Source organism: Chiloscyllium plagiosum, unplaced genomic scaffold, assembly GCF_037043375.1.
Source record: "Chiloscyllium plagiosum isolate Xiang-an unplaced genomic scaffold, Cpla_swu_hap1 HiC_scaffold_10, whole genome shotgun sequence".
NCBI lineage: Eukaryota > Metazoa > Chordata > Chondrichthyes > Orectolobiformes > Hemiscylliidae > Chiloscyllium > Chiloscyllium plagiosum.
The window spans coordinates 31,261,921-31,285,398 of record NW_028270148.1 but is presented as its reverse complement, the minus strand read 5'-3'; the positions used below and the strand labels follow the sequence as shown (position 1 = coordinate 31,285,398).

Genomic DNA, 23,478 nt, shown 5'->3' with positions numbered 1-23,478 from the left:
TTAATTTCTAACCTCCTACATGAAGATTTTATGTTTTCAAATTGTATCTGAAGTACAAGAAATTAAATAATTTGCACATGTGCAGCTATAGAATGTATGCTCCACAAAATATGGTATTATTTTCTAAGTATTTTATATTCTAAAATCTGCGGAACTGTTGGTCCTAAACTTATGCAGTGAACTGGTTCAATTAATTTTGAAATGACAGCTCAGAGCGATTTACAGTTTTAAAGAAGCTGATAACATTTTGTTGGAGTCCAAATTGACATTACTGAATATTTCTTTTGCTGAACAAGTGTTATTTTTGTAAATTTCCATAGAAGAGAGCAGTAAAATAATGATTGGTTTTAGATTACCATTGTTTAATTTATTCTATAAAAAGTGGAATCTTTTAACTAAGCTTACTCTGGATGGAATCTTCCTAGCCTTGTTGAGTCAGTTGGGAAAATATGGCAAGATCAGAAAAATGAGATGCTTGATGTCAAGAACAAAAGTCCAATCAACCACCCGAGTTTTTACGGTGAGAGTTCTATCTGCATGCATTAATATTTCATTGTTTCCTAATCTCAGCTCAGTCATTAAGCACTTTGTTATTTTACCGGGCAGTGGAGAGAAACTAGACAATGACAATTCTCGACCTGAAATTTTGAGAAGGTACCTGGGTGGTTCCAGTGGACTGCTTGATCCTCCAGGCCTACATTGTGACCGGCATTCCTCAACATATCAGGGGACACTGCATGGGCAGTGACCACCTGTATCCTTTATCCACAGAGGTTGGCATCGGAGACACAAAAATGATCACATGATCGTGGCACATCTAAGACACACCGTTAAGACAGTGCACCTTCTCAGTATTGTACTTTGGAGAACACTGATGTTTTTCAATGCAATGCTGCTTTCAAGCCACTTCGTGTTTAAGGAAAAGCATCCATCCCATGCAGTTGAACAGGATATATCCCAAGGGCTTTTAATTTACTGTCATAATGCGCACTCACTTTGCACATATTTGAGTGCATTTCTGCCTTATATAGCCTTGACATTTTATGTATTGTCTTCTAATTCAGAATATACAGCCCTAGTGCATTTATCTTACCTTGCCACTGTTACATCTACAGCATGTATCAGCAGCTTGTGTCAGCCTATTGGGGCAGTCAGGGTCAGAGGTTCCATATCATTACAGCCCAAGAGTTAGAATGTGGTCAGTCCTGCGTGTCCAGTGGAACCTGACCAGAGATTAGGTAAATCAGTTGGGGAGCTGCGCAGCTACCAGTCAGGACTCCGGACAGTCATTAGTTGTGGCTGTTGTTTCAAGTTGGTCAGGGTGTTGGGCCATGGTCAATCCATAGGGCAGCTCAATGAAAGTCAAGGAAGGGTCATCAGGGGCCACTCCTGTGATGGGCAAATTGAGGAAATCAATTGTAGGAATTGGAGATGACATGCTGGGATGCAGAGGGGACAATAATTATGAGTGGGGCATTTCAACATATAAGGTTGTGAGATGATAGTATGTTAGAGGCAAAGGGGGAGGGTCTTTGACAGTCACCACTATCCTGGCTTCGAAGTGTAGAAGTGGATCAAGGTAGTTGGCAATTAGCTATAAGCCTAGATCTTAGGAGGTCATGTGGTGAAATGAATATTTAAAGAGTTGGTTGGAAATTGTGGAAAGTCAGACTGATAGGATCAACAAGGAGTGCAAGGAAGAAAGCTTTGGTATGTCACCTAAAATAACAGGTTGAGCAGGCGACTCGCACTGCTAAGTGTGATCACTGTTGTCTTTCACCCTCATTGGAATTGCAAACACACACTGGAAATGAATAGTGGCTGCCACCACATCTGGAGTAGGTGGAGTAAGTGTTTTGTCTAAAGATGTGTCTTCACTTGTCAGTAATGTGAGGCCCTTCAAGGAGCAACTACATTAATTAGGCACATATACAATATGGGTTTATGATATCTATTAACATAGGATTCACATGTGAAATGCATGCACTGACCAATTGTGTGAAATACAATTCTGGCCACATCCAGTTCTGACCATGTCATTGGTCATTGCTACTTGATCATAGCCATCTGTGACATAATCACAAGCGACCTACAGACCATGATTCACAAACACAATCCAAGGTCTCATACACTGCACAAAGATTTCCTCTCAATTTGAAATGTATTTGCCAACATACTGTTTTGTGCATTGCAATCTTGGGTGATGTGGAAGTGGGTATAAATTTCAGTATTCCTACCACAATTACAATCTACAACTGTATTTGCACAATATGGCTTGAGCTGCATACATCAGAAGAAGGTCCGCTGTATCAAAATTACTATCATTTCTTGCTCTCCTTATCAGAGTCCTCCATATCCAAATGTATCAAGGACAATGCTAAACTGTCATTTTTGTGCGCCATGAATGCGAATGATCCCCTTACCAAGAAATTGTGGGGAACAAATGCAGCAACAAGACCTGGGGCAACAGCAGCCTTAGTAGTTGCTGAACAGCTTCCACATAAAAAGCAACTGAATTGAGGAAGTGCAGGGGCCTAGAATGTGTTGTCTTTGTTGCTGTTTCTTTCAGATGAACAATGTGTATTGCTGTTGCAGACTGATGATGTCCCAGGACATGAGGAAAGACTGAGACACTTGGGGCTGTTTTCATTAGAGAAAAGAAGGTTTAGGGGTGACTTGATTGAGGTGTACAAGATGATTAGGGGGTTAGATAGGGTTGACAGTGTGAACCTTTTCCCGCGTATGGAGTCGGGTATTACAAGGGGGCATAGCTTTAAATTAAGGGGGGGTAGATATAGGACTGAAGTTAGGGGTAGGTTCTTCACTCAGCGAGTCGTAAGTTCATGGAATGCCCTGCCAGTAGCAGTGGTGGACTCTCCCTCTTTATGGGCATTTAAGCGGGCATTGGATAGGTATATGGAGGATAGTGGGTTAGTATAGGTTAGGTGGGCTTGGATCGGCGCAACATCGAGGGCCAAAGGGCCTGTACTGCGCTGTATTCTTCTATGTTCTATGTTCTATGACACTTTCAGAACTATGCCATTTGCTAGAAAAAGGACTTACAAATCCTATCCTGTTGGCCATCATGGTGACAGCTCTGCTAAACTTTTTTGCAATTGACTTTTTCCAAGGATTCACTGGGGGCCTTTGTGGGATCTCTTAATCCTCAACCAGAAATGTATCAGAACAGTTACAGAAACAATTTGTGCCAGATCATATCCCTTCATCATGTTTCCCTATGTTGAGCTCAGTATCAAGGCCTGAACAACAGGCTATGCAAATATAGCTGGCTTCCCACAGGTGCAGGACAGTATAGACTGAACGCATATTTCATTGATAGTATTGTATCATAATGACTTCATTAATAGAAAAGGTTTCAGAAATTGTACAAGTCATTTGTGATCACCAGTACCACATCTTAGATGCCTGCATCAAATACCCCTAAAGCTGCCATATTGCCTTTGTCCTTGATAACTCTCAGGTTCCTGCTTCAACTAAAGGGATACCTTTACAGGAATGGCTGCTAAGAGACGCAGACTAATCTCTGCAGCCATAGCTGATGACTTTGTTATGCAATCACTTGAATGAAGCTGAGCATAAATACAATACAGTCCATTCTTCCACCACACTATTGTGAAGCAGACAACAGATCTCCTCAAGACCTTTTCTGGTACTTGTTTCAGCCTGGAGGGCAGTTTGCACTGCACAAGTAGTGTGCTGCATAAACCTTGTGTGCTGTGTTACACACAACTGGAACATGCAAAGTGGGGATGTGATGGACGTTGATGAGTGTGGGGAGCAGTAATAGTCTTCCAAGGAGGAAGGTGAGGACATTGAACAGGAGACACATCACCTTCAGTATGGTAGAGCGGTGCAGCATTCGATGCAACAAACCACACAGGATGTAATTGACACCTGGTTCCAATAGATGTGGGTTGGATAATGTCATCATTCATTGACTGTAAATTTGTTGTTCAAAAGGCAAGCATTCCCTGATATTTCCAAAAGCAAATGTAGCATTTTTGTTTTCATTTACTTTGCTTTTCCTGCTGTTTAATAAATGTTAACATTATCCACTCTCTGTAGGCTTTACAGCACATAATGCTCCCTTATTGAACATTGACAAGATGTTATGCTATATTGGGCATTAGGGAAAGAATAGCACTCCTTGAGTCATGCTTCTAACATCGTATGATGCTAAGCACCATAGCTCTTTGGCTTCGTTCTTATAGTTACTTTGATAGTTAATCAGACAACTGATGATGGGAAGAGTTAATACATTTATGATTTTGATATTTTATTTCCATGAAGTGTCACCCATATCAGTGTACCCTCAGAAGCATTATCTCCCACTGTCTGTACTATGAAGGCCTATTCCTAGGTTTCATCATTTGACCTGGCACAGCTAGGTGTTAGATTTGACACTTGTCGCATGAATCCTAGAAGGATTCTTCAGCCGTTAGTGAGCACACAATATTGTGAGTATAGCATTATAGGACTATAGTAAGCATAACATGGTATACAGCAGAGAATTGCATGAGATAACATACCTAGAGCTCACAGAGAAACTCTTCTCTGAGATAGCTTAGTAAATCACTCAGTTCAAGGGCAATTATGAATGGGCATCAGTTGCTAGCCTTGCAAGTAACACAGTCAAATCACGTGAATGAACCAAAATAAAAATGAGTGGTAGTGTAATTCATCTTCAACATTGGTTCAAAATGGATATACGTTAAGTCTGTTGAAAAAAAAACTCAGGCATGGTATGAAAAAGGGTGCTGATGCATGCTTATCTGCTCTGTGTGAACACCCAAGAAGAGTACCAGAGTGTCTGATTTATTGGCTGTTTAGAGGGTTTTGCACTATCTTGTCACTTCTGAAAGTTAGATTTTGAATCTTCGTTGAAGTCATGAGCTGGGGGATTGTATTCCTATAAGGTCTGCAGTCTCATGGTAATCAGAAAAGTACCATCTTCAAGCTGTGTGCACATAGTTGAATGATAAAAAGGGCCTGTACACTTAAACAAAATACCTCTGCATTACAAAATAAAACCAGAGCTTGCAAGTCTTTTATGAATGTCAATAAGAGAAATAATTGGGGAAATCTCAAACTGGTTTCCTACAGATCAGCAGTACACGAGTAATTCCAATTTGCTTTCTTAACAAAAATAAAGTGAGTGTCAACATTGGACAACTTCATAGTGTTGTGATAATGGAGTCCTACTGAATTTAGGTTTAGGATGTATTTGTTGGTGTAGAGCACTGCATAGTTCAGACATTGCTTGCATAAAATAGTTCAATGTTTACCAGCATCCTTCTCTAAACCAATGCTAATACTGCCTAACATGGATCTATCCAAGCCAGTTTGGAGATTTGACTTCCAGAATACTTTTACAATGTATTTGCAACTTAATATTAAGACAGTTTTTGGTGCAATATCCTAATTAGCTAATACTTGTTGTTATTAAGCTGCTAGTAGTACTCTGAAGATAATTAAGTCAAGTTTATTATTACTAGAAAGTCTCTGTTTTGTTAGGCTGCAAGTACCTAACAGGTTCTTTAAGGTTTGATCAAAATATACAAGACACGTGCATCAATATAAAGCAAACTTATTAGCTTACTCTACTTTAGATATATGCAGACTACAAACTAATGAGTGAATCTACTAGCTCAAACAACTTTAGACATATTCACCAAGTGAATCTCACTACCTTATCCTCATGCCAGGGACTCCTTGGAGCTCTTTCTCTGTTCCCATGGCCTTGGTGTCATGCTTCCAGTCCAATGGTGAAAATCCCCATGGTGAAAGGTCCTTCAAGCAGGGAAGAATCCCCAGTATTAATATTCTGAATTTGATGTCATGTGCTGCTTTACTATTCCTGAGTACTTTTCCAGGCATTCCTCTGAGCTTGGTGGTCAGAAACAAATCCAGCCAGTTCCTAAGCCCAAGGCAAGGTCATTGCCAGACAAAACAATCTACTTTCCACTAAGTCTGGTTTTCATGGATTTCCTTTCAATTGCTTATTGCCATGTTCAATTATCCTTAACAATAAACCTTTAAAAGTCTGGTTTGGAGATATCATTTTTGAGCCTAACACTACAGTTTATTGTGGCAATGTTGATGAGTTGTCTGCCTCCTCGATTATTATTTATGGTATTTACCAAACTATTTGTTTCAATTCTTCTGAAGAGTGTCAACTTTTAAAGAGAAACTCATATAATGAGTTAATAGCTGAGAGGATGACATAGCAACATTTTGCATTTTCAGACATTTTCTTTAACAAAAGAGCAAAAGCACAGTTAAATAAAAACTGACTTTACAGACAGCTTGTATTATAAACCTCTTTCTCTGAGATGTTCCCTTGGGATCAAGGATGACTTGCTTCCATTTTGGTTAGGTGGCTTTGAAATGGCTGAAAAGTCCCAAGTGTAACTTACACACTCTGCTACCCCGGTAGTGCTTGAAGGCTTGGGTAGTCATTGGTTTTTTGGAGGTTAGTGCACTCCCTCTGCTGCCTCTTTACATTGCAGACAAGGTCTCTTGATATAGATTAGATTAGATTAGATTACTTACAGTGTGGAAACAGGCCCTTCGGCCCAATAAGTCCACACCGACCCGCCGAAGCGCAACCCACCCATACCTCTACATTTACCCCTTTAACCTAACACTACGGGCAATTTAGCATGGCCAGTTCACCTGACCCGCACATTTTTGGATTGTGAAAGGAAACCGGAGCACCTGGAGGAAACCCACGCAGACACGGGGAGAATGTGCAAACTCCACACAGTCAGTCCCCTGAGTCGGGAATTAAACCCGTGTCTCTGGCGCTGTATTTAGTGCCTTCTTGAATGAGCTTTCTTTGTTCTGATTGATGTCAAGCAAGGGTCACCTATGATTCAGCATCTATTTCACCTCTGCAATAATGGCTGGAAATCATGTCATTGTGCTAATGTCAAGGATCATTATAGAATCTACGTTCCCTAATTTTTCTGTTCTTCTGTGCAGACCTCCAAGGTCCACGTGCAGCTGCAACTTTTGAAACTTCCTCAAGTCAATTATATTGGTCCGTTAATTAGCTTGCCTAGACCCTCAGAATATTCATAAAACCTAGAGGGAAGGTTGCTAGTAATCCAGAGGCTGAAACTAATCGTCTGATGACATGGTCTTGAATTCCGCTGTGGCATCTGGTGTAACTTAAATTTAGTTAACAAAATCTAGAATGTAAACTTGTCTCAGTAGCAGTGACCATCACAACTGTCTTTTATTTTTGTAAACACCTATCTGGTTGCCCAGTATCCTTTAAGGAAGGAAATCTGCTATCCTTACCTGATCTGGCCTACATGTCACTCCAGACCCATAGAAATGTGATTGTCTCTTAACTACCCTCTGAGGTCAGTTAAAGGCCAGTTGGAGATGGGCAATACATGTAGACTTCCAGTAAAGACCACTTTCACAAAATAATGAAAATAAAATAAAATGAGGACCTCCTAAAAGTTTCTGCTTTCCTCCCTGAGTCTCCTGCCACGTTTGAGCTCTGCGTAAGCAGTTGCTTCAGGGATCTGGTTTCTGACACACAAGTGACATCTCCCTCTCCCTAAAGGATCAATAGTGATTCCTGTGCTGCCTTATGATTTGGAGATTTGGGCAGCCTACAGCAGGAATTTCAAGTCATAGAATGGAATGTCTTATCATCTTGTTTTTAGTACACCAAAGAAATACCTTTCACAGTTATGCAGTAGACTGTTCTTTATGTGAGCATTCAGTCCTTCCAGAATCCTCCAACTTCATTTCAATTAGTAACAAATTTATTTATTTTTTTCCTCAATGAGCTACTATTCTCATTACAGCCATAGTGACTTTTGACGTCGAGCTCTCTCTTTCCAGATCTTGGCAGACCAATTTGTCTGTGATGCTCGGTGATGTTTTGGGGGAACCTGTAACTCGATAGCACAATGGCTTCCTCTATACCCTTCTTATCTCAAAGCCCATCATTATGACCACATAAATTCTCATGGGCCTTGCATTCAGCTGAGCAGTTGTCCTTGAGGGCCCGACTATCTTTCATCTTGAAACTAAATGGCCAGTTTAAATCACAACTGTTTAAAATCTAACATTATCAACATTTTTCTGGATCTTGGAGATTCATAGTATGTCCAGCACATCATTACTGCCTTTACCATTGTCTGCAAGTGTGAATACCTTGCCATCTTTTTCCACAGTTAAACAATGCAGGCTTTCCTTTAATTCTTGCAGCCCCATCGCCCTGTTGTCAGGCAGATTTCAGGTCATATGATCCCCTTCATTTTCCCTTAAATTTAAAGACACTGACTGAAACTTTTTAAACATGTTAACCTTGAGCAGAATATTGTGCCTTTCCATGCATTTGATGGATGTATAGGGCACTTATTTAGACAGGAGGGTTGTGAGTAAGGACACTCCCTTCCTACTATCACTCACTCTGGCCTTGAACCCAGGCCTTGAGTGTTCATAGTATTGGTAGCAGCCATTGCCTTCCCAGTGTTTCTTCTGTGTACAGAGAAGTTGCTGGTCTTTGGCTGTTAGCTCACAGCAATGGGACTTCCATCCCTGGGAAATAACCTGTCACTAACTTGTTAAACACTTTATTGGCACAAGTTATTCCAGACTTTCCTGAAGATTGACACTGTGGGATTCTGGACAAATGTGAACAAGATATTCATTTAGGGCTGCTTCAACAACCCTAACCAATTAAATTATCAAACAAATTTTTATCTTCAAGTAATTAGTATGATGAATCTGTTTTTAAAAAAACTACTAATTGTTGTATGTACATGACCATCCACAGATGGAATATCATTAGGAATTTTGCACCACGTACTAGTTTTGCATTTGAAAAAAGTAGTAACTGAGCAGTGGATTACACATATACTGAATTTTGCTTTCAGTGACTAAAATGATTTCAAATAAATATTTTTGCATGATAATTATTGATAATCACCTTTTTCTTCCTGAACAGAATGATAAAGGACAGATGCCTGTTGATATTGTTCCTGACCCCTTGGATATGCCGCTCGAGATGGCAGAGGCAGCAGCAGTTGCCAAAGAACTGAAACAGATGCTCTTGGATGCATTACCACTGACATGCAACATATCAAAAGCCATGTTGACAAACTATGATCACATCTCAGGCAAGGCACTACTGATGTCGCTGGGCCTAAAGCTGGGAGAGAGAGTGATGATTGCAGGGCAAAAGGTAAATAATGAATAAGTATGAGGACAGATTAATGCATTCATGGAACCATTGTGCTTGCAGTAGCAAAAGTAGTTTTTGCTGCTATATGTGTGCTTTTGTATAACATTTGTCAATGTACTGCAATCTGTAAGGTTTTTCTGTCATATTAATCTTGTTTGTCAGTCTGTGTTTGTCTGTCTGTGAACCTGATAACCACTGTAATATCAGTACCTGAATAAAGGTATGAAGTCAATAGATATAAAAATCAGGCATGGACTTTGGACAATATTGTTAAAAGAATTAAGCAATTTGTATCCTAAAATGCGAATTAAAATGCAAGACTTGAGACTATCATAGTATCCAAATTCTAATAATAAATAAAAAATTGTGATCAAAACAAAGCTTTCTGTAGCAAAATGTTTTATTCCAGCTAGTAGCTTTTTATCACAACTCTTACAATATTATATCATTTCTCCATAATCATTGTTGCAGTTCTTTGATTTCAAAATGTTCAAAAACGATCTAATATATAATAATATCCTTGGTTTTCACTTGACAATGAATAGTCAGTTTGGTGTATATTACTATATTGTATATGTGTTCACTTGGTCCCTGGATGCAGTTATTGAGAAGGTACTGTTATCATGCACAATTACGTGCACGTTCTCAACTTGCTTTTAGCAGTTAAGATACACTCTGGTCTTGTTCTCCCTATTCTATAGCATCTAATACTTCTTCAGTTACCTCCTCTTCTATCTTTCCCATTTTATTTTCACTACAAGTGTCTTATTGATGAGATCTACCGTCTGCTCCATTGATCCCATTCCAAATAAACTGCTGACTACTAAACTTCCATTTTGGACCTCCATATAAGCTGAAATAGTTTATTATTTATTCTCCTGTGATAGTTCCCCAGTCTTTCAAAATGGCTGTCATTATGGAACATAGAACAATACAGCGCAGAACAGGCCCTTCGGTCCTCGATGTTGCGCTGACCTGTGAACTATTCTCAGCTCGTCCCCCTAAACTGTCCCAAAATCATCCATGTGCTTATCTAAGGATTGTTTAAATCTCCCTAATGTGGTTGAGTTGACTACATTAGCAGGTAGGGCATTCTATGCCCTTACCACTCTCTGCGTAAAGAACCTCCTCTGACATCTGTCTTAAATCTATCACCCCTCAATTTGTAGTTATGCCCTCTCGTACAGCTGACATCATCATCCTGGGAAAAAGTCTTTCACTGTCTACCTAATCCTCTGATTATCTTGTATGTCTCTATCAAGTCCCCCCTTAGCCTTCTTTCAAATGAGAACAGACCCAAGTGTCTCAGCCTTTCCTCATAAGACCTTCCCTCCAGACCAGGCAACATCCTGGTAAATCTCCTCTGCACTTTTTCTATTCTTCCACATCCTTCCTGTAATGGGGCAACCAGAACTGTACAAAATATTCCAAGTGTGGCCGCACCAGCATTTTGTATAGATGCAGCATGATATTGCGGTTCCGGAACTCAATCCCTCTATCAATGAAACCTAACACACCGTATGCCTTCTTAAGGCACTATCCACCTGGGTGGCAACTTTCAGAGATCTATGCACATGGATTCCAAGATCCCTCTGCACATCCACACTACCAAGAATCTTTCCATTGACCCAGTCATCTGCCTTCCTGTTATTCTTCCCAAAGTGCATCACCTCACATTTAGCTGCATTGAACTCCATTTGCCACCTCTCAGCCCAATTCTGCAGTTTATCCAAGTCCCCCTGCAACCTGTAACATTCTTCCAAACTGTCCACTACTCCACCGACTTTAATGTCATCTGCTAATTTACTAATCCATCCACCTATGCCTGCGTCTAAGTCATTTATAAAAATGACAAACAGCAGTGGTCCCAAAACAGATCCTTGTCGCACACCACTAGTAACTGGACTCCAAACTGAATATTTTCCGTCAACCACCACTCGCTGCCTTCTTTCAGAAAGCCAGTTTCTAATCCAAACTGCTAAATCACCCACAATTCCATGCCTCTGCATTTTCTCCATCAGCCTACCATGTGGAACCTTATCAAAGGCTTTACTGAAGTCCATGTACACCACATCAACTGCCCTACCCTCATCCACATGCTTGGTCACCTTCTCAAAAAAACTCAATGAGGTTTGTGAAACACGACCTGCCCTTGACAAACCATGTCGACTATCTGAAATCAAATTGTTGCTTGCTAGATGATTATAAATCTTATCTCTTATAATCCTTTCCAAAACCTTTCCTACAATAGAAGTAAGGCTCACTGGTCTATAATTACTTGGGTCATCTCTGCTGCCCTTCTTGAACAGGGCACAATATTTGCAATCCTCCAGTCCTCAGGTACTCAAAGCCAAAGTCCCTGCTATCTCCTCCCTAGCTTCCCAGAGAATCCTCGGATAAATCCCATCTGGCCCAGGGGACTTGTATACTTTCACTCGTCCTAGAATTGATAACACCTGTGCGTAACTAACCTCGATCCTTTAAAAAAACCTGAATCTTTATCCCTCCGGCCATATGAACTGCCTGACAGTTGTGAACTTTCTTTTTCTCTCCAATTCCAAGTCTGAGCTTGTATTTTATGCGCTTCCTTCTTTGTATCTTCCTAACACATTTCTGTTCCTGCCACAGTACCAAAATACTGGAACCAAATCACAATTTACATTTGCCTGACAGAACACAATAATTTAACCCTTTACTGCTCCATCACTCAACAACCTCTGTCATAGTTGATCTAATCATTGTGCTCCAGCACCTCTAATCCATTACCTTTATTTAGTGGAAGCAAAATTGACAGAAGTAATCGGGCGGCATGGTGGCTCAGTGGTTAGCACTGCTGCCTCACAGGGACCCGGGTTTTATTCTAGCCTTGGGCGACTGTGCAAACTCAAAATAGACATTCTCCCTGGGATTCCTCCAAGTGCTCAGGTTCCCTCCTACAATCCAAAGACGTGCAGGTTAGGTGAACTGGCCAATCTAAGTTGCCCATAGTGTTCAGGGATATATAGGTTATGTGCATTAGTCAAGGGTAAATGTAGAATAATAGGGTAGGGGAATGAGTCTGGTTGGGTTGCTCTTCGGAGGGGCATTGTGGACTTGTTGGATCAAATGGCCTGTTTCCACAATGTAGGGATTCTATAGATTCCAGATCTAACTAAAATACTGTTGATCAGGAAATCAGAAATCACAGAATAAGCTGCAGGATCTCAGCAGTTGTGGCAGCATCTGTGGAGAGAGAAACAGAAGCATACTGAAGAAGAGCCATACTGGACTTGAAGCGTTAACTCTGTTTTTCTCTTTTCACAGATGTTGCTAGAATTGCTGAGATTTTCCAGCACTTCTGCATTTGTGCATAATTTAGTTGGTCTATCTTTAATTGGTTACATTTTTACCTACTTGTTTGTAATCAGAGCATCTCCATCAGTGGATTCTCTTTCTTTTACTGTGTCTTTCATTTAAAACCTTGAAGTTCTTACTTTGGCCTCCTCCACTATGCTGCTTGATATTTTATGCACAGGCTCATTTTCCACATGTGTACTCATGACGTACACTTCTATGCCTTATCAACTCTCGATTCCTTGTCTGCTAATGTTATAGAATTATGTAACATGCAGTCTTAAGTAAGCCAGTTTTCTCTATTTTAACAGCCAGTCTGAAGTTAATCAGATGGTTCCAAACTGGAGTTCCATACAAACCTGAGCTCTATTTTCAACCCTGTATCATAAAGCTTGCCAATTTTATTTCCATACCATTATCTGTCTTTAGTGCATATCAGCCCAACAACCTTTGAACCTCCCATCTATTCCTTTGTCAAGATTAAACTTATCTATACCAATGACCTCATTGCTTGCCTCTCATCCTTCAATCTCCAGAAGTTACAATTCATTCAAACTTATGCTGCCCATATCCAATATCTCACCAAATCCTACTCATATCAACTTTATTTTAGCTGACCTACATTTTATTCTGGCTTTCAGAGCCTCAAGTTTAAAATGGTCATTCTGTGTTTAAATCCTTTGATAGCCTTGCACCTCCCTGTATAAAATCCCCAGCCCAAATATCCCATTAAACCTGCCACTCCTCTGAATCCAGTCTCTACCACATTCCCTTTCATTTCTTGATCATGCCTTCAACCATAATTAAACTTAGAACAAAGTCTGAGAAGGTGCTGGTGAGCTGCCTACTTGAACCACTTATTGAATCTGCCACGTTTTTAAAAACTGCTTCAAACTTAACTCTTTGACTTAAATTTTGATCATCCTTCCTAATGTATTCTTCTTTAACACGTTATCATTCTTATCCACTGAAGCACACTGAAGCTTTTGTTTGCTAAATGTGCTATGTAGACGCAAGTTGTTTTTGTTATTTATGATTGTTGCTTTAAATAATATGCTCTGAAAATAATTAGGGGTCCAGTAGTATACATGACCAGGAGGTTTGTGAAATCATTATGGCCATGTATTACTATTTGGTTGGAAAAACTTGCATGTCTCACACAGGTTTGTATAGACTTCTCCAAACAAGGTAGAAGCTTCAATTTGTTTAAAAGCAAAAAATTCCTTTAACAGAAAGTGCAGTTGATTTTAAATGCGGTTCATTTTTTAAAAAAGTAGTCGTCTCATTGCAATCACATTTCAGTCATGTGGAGAAATCACAAACAGATTTGTATCTGTAATTTGTTACTGTCAGAGGTGAAAGAGGAAGTGTGACTTAAAATTCATTATGTTTTTAAGGGTTGACTGCCTACAGTTTAATAAAAAATCTAGTTCACTAATGTCCTTTGGAAGGAAATCTGCCACCCATGCCTGGTTTGGCCTATATGTAACATTAGCCATATTAGAAATGTGTTTGAAATAGCCTCGAGAGCAAATCAGTTGATGGGCAACAAATGTTAGCCTTCCTAATGTGTTCATAAGTATAAAAGAAACTGAAGTGAGTAAGCTGGGCAATTCCTTCAGAGATTCCACAAGATCCCCAAATACAACTTCTAGCTATGCTCGCAAATTGTCTGTCTGACCATTAGATAATCAGTGAAAAGTAAAAATATTTGGAACTTCAGAAGGTAAAGAATAAATTTTGTGCTTAACATCTATCCTTCCTATATTTGAAGACCATTCACAAAGTTTGGTATACAGTTCCACGAATATTGGCTGCTCTTGGATCTTGAATCAAAGTAGTTACTGTCCACACATTTATTGAGAAATGATGATGTTGTGGTAATTCCACCATACTAGTGGTCTCGAGCTGCATGTTAGTACTTGGGTGGTGTTGGTTCAAATCTTGTTAGAGTAGTTGGTGGAATTTAAGTTCAATTAATTAAAAATCATCTGGAATTGAATACTAGTCTCACTAATGATGACCATGAAAATATCTCTAATGTTTTCTTGAGAAAAAAACTCTGCTAAATTAACCAGTCTGATTACGTGTGTTTCCACACCCACAGCAATGTGGTTGACTCTTAAAGGCTTTAAGAAATGGTTCGTCTACTCATTTCAAGGGTTCGTGGGATGGGCAACATATACCGTCCTAGCCAGTGACCCTCACATCTCATGAACAAATAAATAGAAAAGATAGGGCATATTTTCCATGGCCAGTACTTTGCAAGTATAGATAGGAGTTATATATGGGGATCCTGCAGACTCCCCATCATATTGCACACCAAATTGAATTTTCCTCTAGGCGGTTCCATTGGAACCCCCTGAAAGTCTCTAAAAAATCAGAGGCTCTGGACGTTTCTGATGAAATTAAGCAAAATAGTTACTCAGGAAAAATTAAATACATATGAAACTCGGCCCAATGTTCACATGCCCAGTGTTTTTACTTTTGGAAAATGCTCACATTTTGATAAGATATCAAAACTTTATTTTTCTTTTCTTCATGTAAGAGATTTTCAGTTTGGTTCACATGGGCAGTGTTAAGAACTTGTCAACTTACTATTCCTTAATATCCTAGCCAATTTCTGTCAACCCATTTCAGTTTCTTTATGCTTGTATTGGGTGTGGGCCCACTGGTAAAGCCAGCATTTGTTTCCCATCAATTGATTTGCTCTCAGCTATTTCAACCACATTGATAATGGTGCTGGTGTAGCATATCAGCCAGACCAGGGATGGATGGCAAATTTTGTTCTCAAGGATGTAAATGAAGCAGATTAATTTTTTAAAAAATGGCATCAAGGTCGTTAGAGACGTGGTGAACTGAAGGGCCTGTTTTTGCGTACTGTTGCATGTAACAGTAGGCAGTCAGTAGATTTTTAATTCCAGTCCAAAGATGTACAGGTTTGGTGAACTGGCCATGCTAAATTGCCCATAGTGTTCAGGGATGTGTAGGCTAGGTGTATTAGTTAGGGGAAATGTAGAGTAATAGGGTAGGGGAATGGGTCTGTGTGGGATACTGTTCAGAGGGTCAGCATGGACTTGTTAGGCCAAATGGCCTGTTTCCACACTGTAGGGATTCTAAAAAAAATGTAATTGAGTTCACATTCCACCATCTGCCATAGTGGGTTTTGAACCCTTGTCTGCAGAAGATTATATTGTTGACTTGAGATTTTTATGATCCACAGGAATAACAGATAGCCAGAGGCTACAGTTTTGATTATGCAGGTTGATGTACAAGTCTGCCAGGATGCACAGATACATGCAGCATGAAACAGGCCATTCAGCCCAACTCATCCATGCTGACTAAGTTTCCTAAATTGTACCAGTCCCATTTACCTATGTTTGGCCCATATCCCTCTGATCCTTTCTTATTCATGTCCATGCCCAAATGTCTTTTAAATGTTGTAATTTTACCCCCTCTACCTGTCCATCTGGCATCTCATTCCATATATGCATTAAAGCTGCCCCTCAAGACCCTTGTAAATCTTTCCCCTTTCACCTTAAACCGATGCCCTCTGGTTTTGGACTTTCCTACCCTTGGGAAAAGACAAATAACTATACTCCTTATCTATGCCTCCCATGATTTTATAAACCTTTATGTTGTTCAAAGTGAGAACGAGCTCATACATGAAAAGAGCATGGTGGTAATGGAGACAGTTCGGGCCTCTTTTCAAGGATAATGTGTAGAGCCCTCGAAACAAACTGTTGGGAAATGGACATGTAGAGGGATTATGCATACATGGTGAAGTGGGGGTAGCAAGGGGAAATTGTGGAAACGACGTAAAACATCACAAGAATCTTTCTTAACCTTTCTCAACTATTACAATGCGCTCAAAGACAGGTCCTTTCTTTAAGTGAATTAGATTACTTACAGTGTGGAAACAGGCCCTTCGGCCCAAGAAGTCCACACCGACCCGCCGAAGCGCAACCCACCCATACCCTTACATTTACCCCTTACCTAACACTACGGGCAATTTAGCATGGCCAATTCACCTGACCTGCACATCTTTGGACTGTGGGAGGAAACAGGAGCACCCAGAGGAAACCCACGCAGACACAGGGAGAACGTGCAAACTCCACACAGTCAGTCGCCTGAGGTGGGAATTGAACCCGGGTCTCTGGCGCCGTGAGGCAGCAGTGCTAACCACTGTGCCGTCCACTATTTCAAGTTATTTCAAGCATGCTACCAACTAATATTAGAGAACATTTAAAGGGACACTTCCACAATAGGCACAGCAATGTTAACTTTATGAAATCTTGTTTGTTTAAATTCTGGCAAATTTAAATGTGCTTGTGGTGTCAAATCTCAAGAATCCTCAATTTGATATGATCCCCTGAGAGACTGATTACTTTTAAAACATTAGTTGAAATTTCCAGTTATTGGAAGGACCATACACCAAGATTTCAAGATTTAAGATTTTCACAGTATAAAATTAAAAGCAGCTTTTACTAAACACTTTTCGTAAACAATTTAAATCTAGACTCCACAAATGCCCCCATTTAACTTCTAAAAATGACAAAATAAATCCTCCCAAGGTTATAATTTACTCTAAGAACTAGTCCAAAACTGTTCTTAATTTTTGATGATTTACTTCCCATTTCCTTTTCCAGCTGGATAATTTCTAATTCCTGAACTGCCTTTTACAGTGTGAGATATCCTATAGACCTTGACTCTTGCCAACCTCATTCAAATTCTCACAAGCTCAATCTCTTTCATCTGAGTACAATTTTGTACAATTTCAAGGCTTCAACCTCTACCTCTCTGGTCTCCCTGTATCTCAGATTCTTGCAGACTGATCCATCCCTCTCCCTCCCTCTCTTCGTCCCTCAAAAGATTCAAGGAGATCTTAACAAAAACATTGTAACTGGATTTTGCAATAGTTTGCTATGGATTTTTCTTTTCTCATTGCCCATCTCCAAGACCCATGAATCACATGGGTATTTAGCCCAGATAGAAATGCTAATTAACTAATCTTTCAAATTCCAACTCCATTTTATCTTAAAATTAAATAAAGTTTAAAGTGCAACTATTTACAAAACCTGATTCTTAACACCTCAATAAAAATAAAACACTGAATTCACCGGAGATCTAAATTATAAAAAGAAAATGGTAGAGAAGTTCTGAGGAAGGGTCACTGGACCTGAAACGTTTACTCTGATTTCTGTTTACAGATAGAAATTGCTGGAAAAGTCTGGTACTGTTTGTTCTTAGTAGAGAAATTCAACAGGTCTGGCAGTATCTGAGAGAAAACAGATTTAGTGTTAAGTCCAATATGATTCTTCTTCAGAACTGTAGAACTTCAAAATGTTAGCGCTGACTCCATGCCAGATGCTGCCTAACCTCCAGAGTTTCTCCGCCACCTTCTGTTTTTATTCATATTACCTCCCTGGGAGATGTGGGGGCTAACAGTCTACCAGAGTCATCATAGATGCTCTTACGATTGTCTGCAGATGTGAACATTTTTTACTGTCTTTCCAGTAGATCATTCTGGGCTCCATAACAACAAAGCCACTTAAGCTTGTTGTCAAACAGCAGGATTTGGGACAGGTCACATGACCACTTCACAACTGTTTTATCTTATTCTGACTGTCCCAAACATAACAAACTTGTAAACTTCATATTTATAATAATCAAATTTTTAGGAAGTTTCTGAAACCAGGGAGAAAAGCATCAAGATGGTGTAGGTTATGTAAATAAGAATTCTAGAGGGCAGGGCATAATATCTTGTAGCTGTGGAGCAAAAGGTACAGGAGGTGAACTGAAAGCTCAATTAGTATGAATGAGGGTGTAATAGTAACTAATCGCAGATATGAATTGCTGAAATAGGGAGGGACAAGACTTAATAGATTTTTAGGAGTGCAGAAAAGTGGAAAATGTTATGCGCTGCAGAGTAATGGATTTGTTTAATTTTATAAATTCTGGTTATGAATGGTTGATGAGAGTAATATGACTGCTGAACCATTGTTTCACTGCCACATTACATTTTTGATGGTTTGGTGAGCTGAGAAAAGTTTGTGCTTACATGTCCGAATTGTAATACTACTAAATGATTGTCTATGATGCTGGTTAGACTTTTCCCTGTCTGACAAATCTGGCAGTTATCTTAATAAAGATAAAAATAAAATTAAGCTGCAGATACTGGAGATCTAAAATAACAGAAAGTGTTGCAGAAACTGAGCAGGGTCATATGTATACCTGTATAAATGTCTGGCTAGTCCCTTCATTTAGGCAAAACTAATCAAAATTTGAAAGAAATCTCAAATTATCTGTCTTAAATGTTGATTTTTGCTAGCTCTTAATGTTCATTGTACCATTGTCCCTGCACATGGATCCTCAACACTAAAGTTATTGAATTTGCACTTTTTGAATTAAGATAATTCTTTCATCAAGAAAGCCACACTAAACCAATGTGTTATGTGAGTTTGTACCTTTAGTATCTGTAAGGTTAGTTCTGTCTCCATTCTGTTTCCTAACTATATTTAAAAAACATCAAGTTTATAGATTTCACAATAAGGGCTTTAGTATCAATAGTTGGCAAATACTGTTGCTTTTTACAATGCAATACATGGGTCAGTGACCAATGAAGGTAGTTGTGTGTTTTGCAGGTTGCAGATATATCCCAAACAATTTTTTTCTCAGGATATATTAATTTTAGCTATGTTTAGAATTTAAAAATTATAAGGCTTTACATTTTCTAAAAATAGACAGAAGGAGAAGTGCTTTGAAATATATAAATTTAGTTTAAATTTAGCGAAATTGATCAGTACTCAGCAATATAGTGCATTGTTATTCTTAATGAAATCATCACATGCAATGGTTTTATGCTGACAGTTTGAAAATTGGTAAGGACATCATCCCTGGTTTCAACTCTAATGAACATTGGATTGCCTGAGTTCATTGTTACAAGACCTGGATATTTTGAACTCAAGTGCGCACACGTAATTCTCAACTGAACCCACTGCCAGTAACATGAAACTGTTGGCAAATGTTGTCAGAGGCCTCAACAGGGCTCAAGACATGGATCTTCAACATTATTACTGTTGAATTGGTTGGGACCAGATCAGTAAGCAGACTACCACAAACTTTGGTACAGACCCTTCTTGTAGAGTGCCACCCGAGCCATCTGGACATTACAGCTATTGATTATCCACACTGACGGAGTGTTCTGTGATGTTTCCTGTGGCAGCCATTGTCTTCATATGGTCAAGTGGAAGATCATTAACCATAAGTAGAACAGTTATTTCTTATCTCCCTTGTGCCAGCCTCAATTTCACCTTGCTGGTGTGAAACAGCACGTGGACATCAAGATAAAAGCATCATTGCTGCTGCCAGAATAGCAGACACTCACGGTCATCATGATTTGCAAATAAACTGCACATTAATGTAAAGCTAGTTCTTCCAGTTCCTGTAGTTTAGGAAAATGGTAGTACAGTGCTAATTTCACAGGATTTCTAATCCAGATACCTAGGCTAAATCTCTGGGATAGCAACTGTTAGAATTTAATTTTAATTGACAAAAATGAAACTGCAGTTGAAAGCTAGACTGAACATTAGGGATCATGACATTAACAGGGATTTTTGTAAAAAAAAATACAGCTGGTTCACTATTGTCCTCAAGGAAAGCAAATCAACTGTTTTTTTTTTAAATCTTGGACTGCCTGTAAGACTGTAAACAATAGGAACAGGAGTACGCTGTTGGGTCCCTCGAGTCTGCGCTGCCATTCAATAGGATCATGCCTAATCCGATACACTTCATGTACACTTTGCTCCCTTTTCTCCATAACCCTTGATTCCCTTACTGATCAAGAACCTCAGCCCCAAATGTACACATAGACTCTGCCTCCAAAGCTCTCTGTGCCAAAAAGTTTCAAAAGCTCACAACTCTCCAACAGGAGAAATTCTTTCTCACCTCAGCCTTAAATTGCTAACCCTTAATTCTGAGTCTATGCCTTCTGGTCCTAGACTCCCAGGAGGGGAAAACATCCTCTTAGCACTTACCCTGAAAAACCCTTAATTTTTTAATGCGATCAACTCTCATTTTTCTGAATTTCATTGAGTAAATTCCCAACCTGTTTGACTTTTGCTCATAAAATAATCCCTCCATACCAGGAATCATCTAGTGAACCATCTCTGAATTGACTAGTGAAAAATATATATTTTCTTTGATAAGGGGACCAAAACTGTTCACAGTATTTCAGATTTACTGGCACCTTGTACAGTTGCAGTAAGATTTCTCTACTTTTGTACTCCAAACCCCTTGAAGGAGGGGCCAACATTCCATTAGCCTTCCTGATTACCTGTTGCACCTCTGTGCTAGCTTTGTGTTTTGTGCACAACTATCCACGTCCCTTTGTGTTGTAGCTTTCTGCAGTTTCTCTCCATTTAAATAATACTTCGTTCTTTTGTTCTCCCTTCAAAAATGAATTTCACATTTTCCCACATTATACTCATATTGCCAATGTTTTACCCACTTACTTAACCTATGAATATCTCTCTCAACTTTTTGTATTCTGCTTGCAACTTGCCTTTTCATTTATTTTTGTATCGTTTGCAAATTTAGCTACAGTATATTCACTTGCTTCCTTTAAGTCATTAATATATATTGTAAACAGATGCGTTTTCACTACTGATCCCTGTGGAACCCCACTGGTCGCCAACCTGAAGAATTATCCCCACTTTCATCTCAACCCTTATCCCAATTCACCGTTGCCTGCCAATATCCAATTCTCTGATCATGCTAATATACTGCCTCCAACACCATTGGTTCCGATCTTGACTTCACCTTTTGTTAGATACCTTGTCAAATGCCGTCTGGAACTCTAACTATCTACTCAGGTTGAGACTCCATGAAAAGCTGAATAACACAATCAGATACAATTTCCCTTTTGTGAAGCCACACTAACTTTGCTTAATTAGGTTATGATTTTCCAAATGTTCTGCTGTTTATTGCCTTCATAATTTATTTTTATTCTTTTACAACAATAGATGTTATACTAATTAGCCTATAGTTACCTACTTTTTGCCGCCCTCCCTTATTGTACAGGCATGTCACATTGGTAGCTTTCCAAACCTCTGGCACTTCTCTGGAATCCAAGGAAGTTTGGAAAATTACAACCAACATGTGAATTCTGACCCATATCATAGTCTTAACTGCTTTCTTAAATGGCCTAGGATGCCACTGAGTTCAAGGCCAGTTATGGATGGGCAACACATTATGGTCTCAATGCATGGAAAAATGAAAATGAAAGGCCCCACCCCATTGATATGAAAATAGGTGGCCTACAAAGCTAAAAACATGCAATTGATGGCTTCCCACATTTCTGGGAATTTCATTATTACTGCTTATCTCTAATTGTCTTTGAATTGAGTGACTTGTTAGGCCATTTCAGAGAGCAGTTAAGTGTCAACCACATTGCTGTATGTCTGGGATCACATGTTGGTGGGACCACTGTAATATGGTGATGGTGATCATAATTCAGTAAGAGTGAAGGAAATTATAGATAAGAAAAAAGATTGACCTTAAAGGCTCTGAATTGGGCTAAGGTCAGCTTTAATGTGATAGGATAGGATCAGCCAAGTGGACTGGATGCAGTTACTTGCAGGAAAATCTACGTCAGAGCCAGGGTAATAGTTAAAGTGCAGGTCCAATATGTTCCCATAAAGGTAAAGAATGGGATCAACAAGTGCAGAGAACCCTGGATGTCAAGGTTTGTACAGAATTGGAAAAGGAACAAAAGTGATCCTTATGCAAGATACTGAAGGTTCAAGACAGTGGAAGCTCTAGGGGAATATAGAAAGTTGCAGGGGCTCACTTAAAAAAAATAAATTAGGAGAGTAAAGAGGTAACACTGAGGAAAATCCAAAAGCAATTGGGGCAAGAGAATAACACAGGAATGTGTAGGGCCCATTAGGGACCAACAGGACAATCAGTGGTGTCCAGCTACAAGACTGGGTATGAGGGAAGGTCTTATGAGGAAAGGTTGAGGGACTTGAGGCTGTTTTTGTTAGAGAGAAGAAGGTTGAGAGGTGACTTAATTGAGACATTTCAGATAATCAGATGGTAGATCAGGTGGACAGTAAGATCCATTTTCCTCGGATGGTGATGGTTGGCACGAGGGACATAATTTTAAATTGAGGGGTGATAGATATAAGACAGATGTCAGAGGTAGTTTCTTTACACCGTGAGTAGTAGGGGCGTGGAACGCACTGCCTGCAGCAGTAGTAAACTCGCCAACTTTAGGGGCATTTAAATGGTCATTGGATAAACGTATGGATGAAAATGGAATAGCTTAGGATAGATAGACTTCAGATTGGTTCCACTGGCCAGCGCAACATCGCAGGCTGAAGGACTTATACTGTGCTGTAATGTTCTATGTTCTAACTTCTAAGACATAACTGTGGTTTTAAATGAGTAAGTTGCATCTGTATTCTTAAAAGAGAAGGACAGTGTTGTTCTAGAAATTAGGGAGGGTGAATGTGATGATCTTTAACAAATTAGCATGGAGGTGGAGAAGGTATTAGCAGTTTTATCAGGCTGAAAGTGGGTAAATCCCAAGTCCCAGATGAGCAGTGTCTAAGTTTACTTTCTGGGACAAGGGAGGTCATTTCAGGGTCTCTGATTTAATGTTCAAATCTTTCTGACCAAAAGAGTACCTAAGGATGAAGTACAGTTAATGTCCTATCATTGTTCAAGAAGATCAGTGGGGATAAACCAGGACATTGATTATAATGTAGCTGGTAAATTCTGAGGGAAAGGATTGATCTCCAGTTGGGGAGGCAAGGATTAAGCAAGGTTAAATCAGCATGGCTTTATAAAGGATAGAAAATGTCTAACAAATTTGATTGAATTTTTCAAGGAGGTGATTAAGTGTTTAG

At 39.4% G+C, this 23,478-nt stretch overlaps 1 protein-coding gene across 9 annotated transcripts in view; it reads left to right on the top strand.

The window, feature by feature from the left end:
* The window catches only part of LOC122552711 (CAP-Gly domain-containing linker protein 4-like), a 433,681-nt gene that overhangs the window by 98,081 nt on the left and 312,122 nt on the right, over positions 1 to 23,478 (top strand). For all 9 annotated transcript variants that reach the window (XM_087991246.1, XM_043695605.2, XM_087991245.1 and 6 more), the window contains one exon: positions 8,996 to 9,232. In XM_087991246.1, coding sequence (XP_087847372.1) covers positions 8,996 to 9,232 — 237 coding nt within the window. The remainder of the gene's footprint in view (positions 1 to 8,995; positions 9,233 to 23,478) is intronic.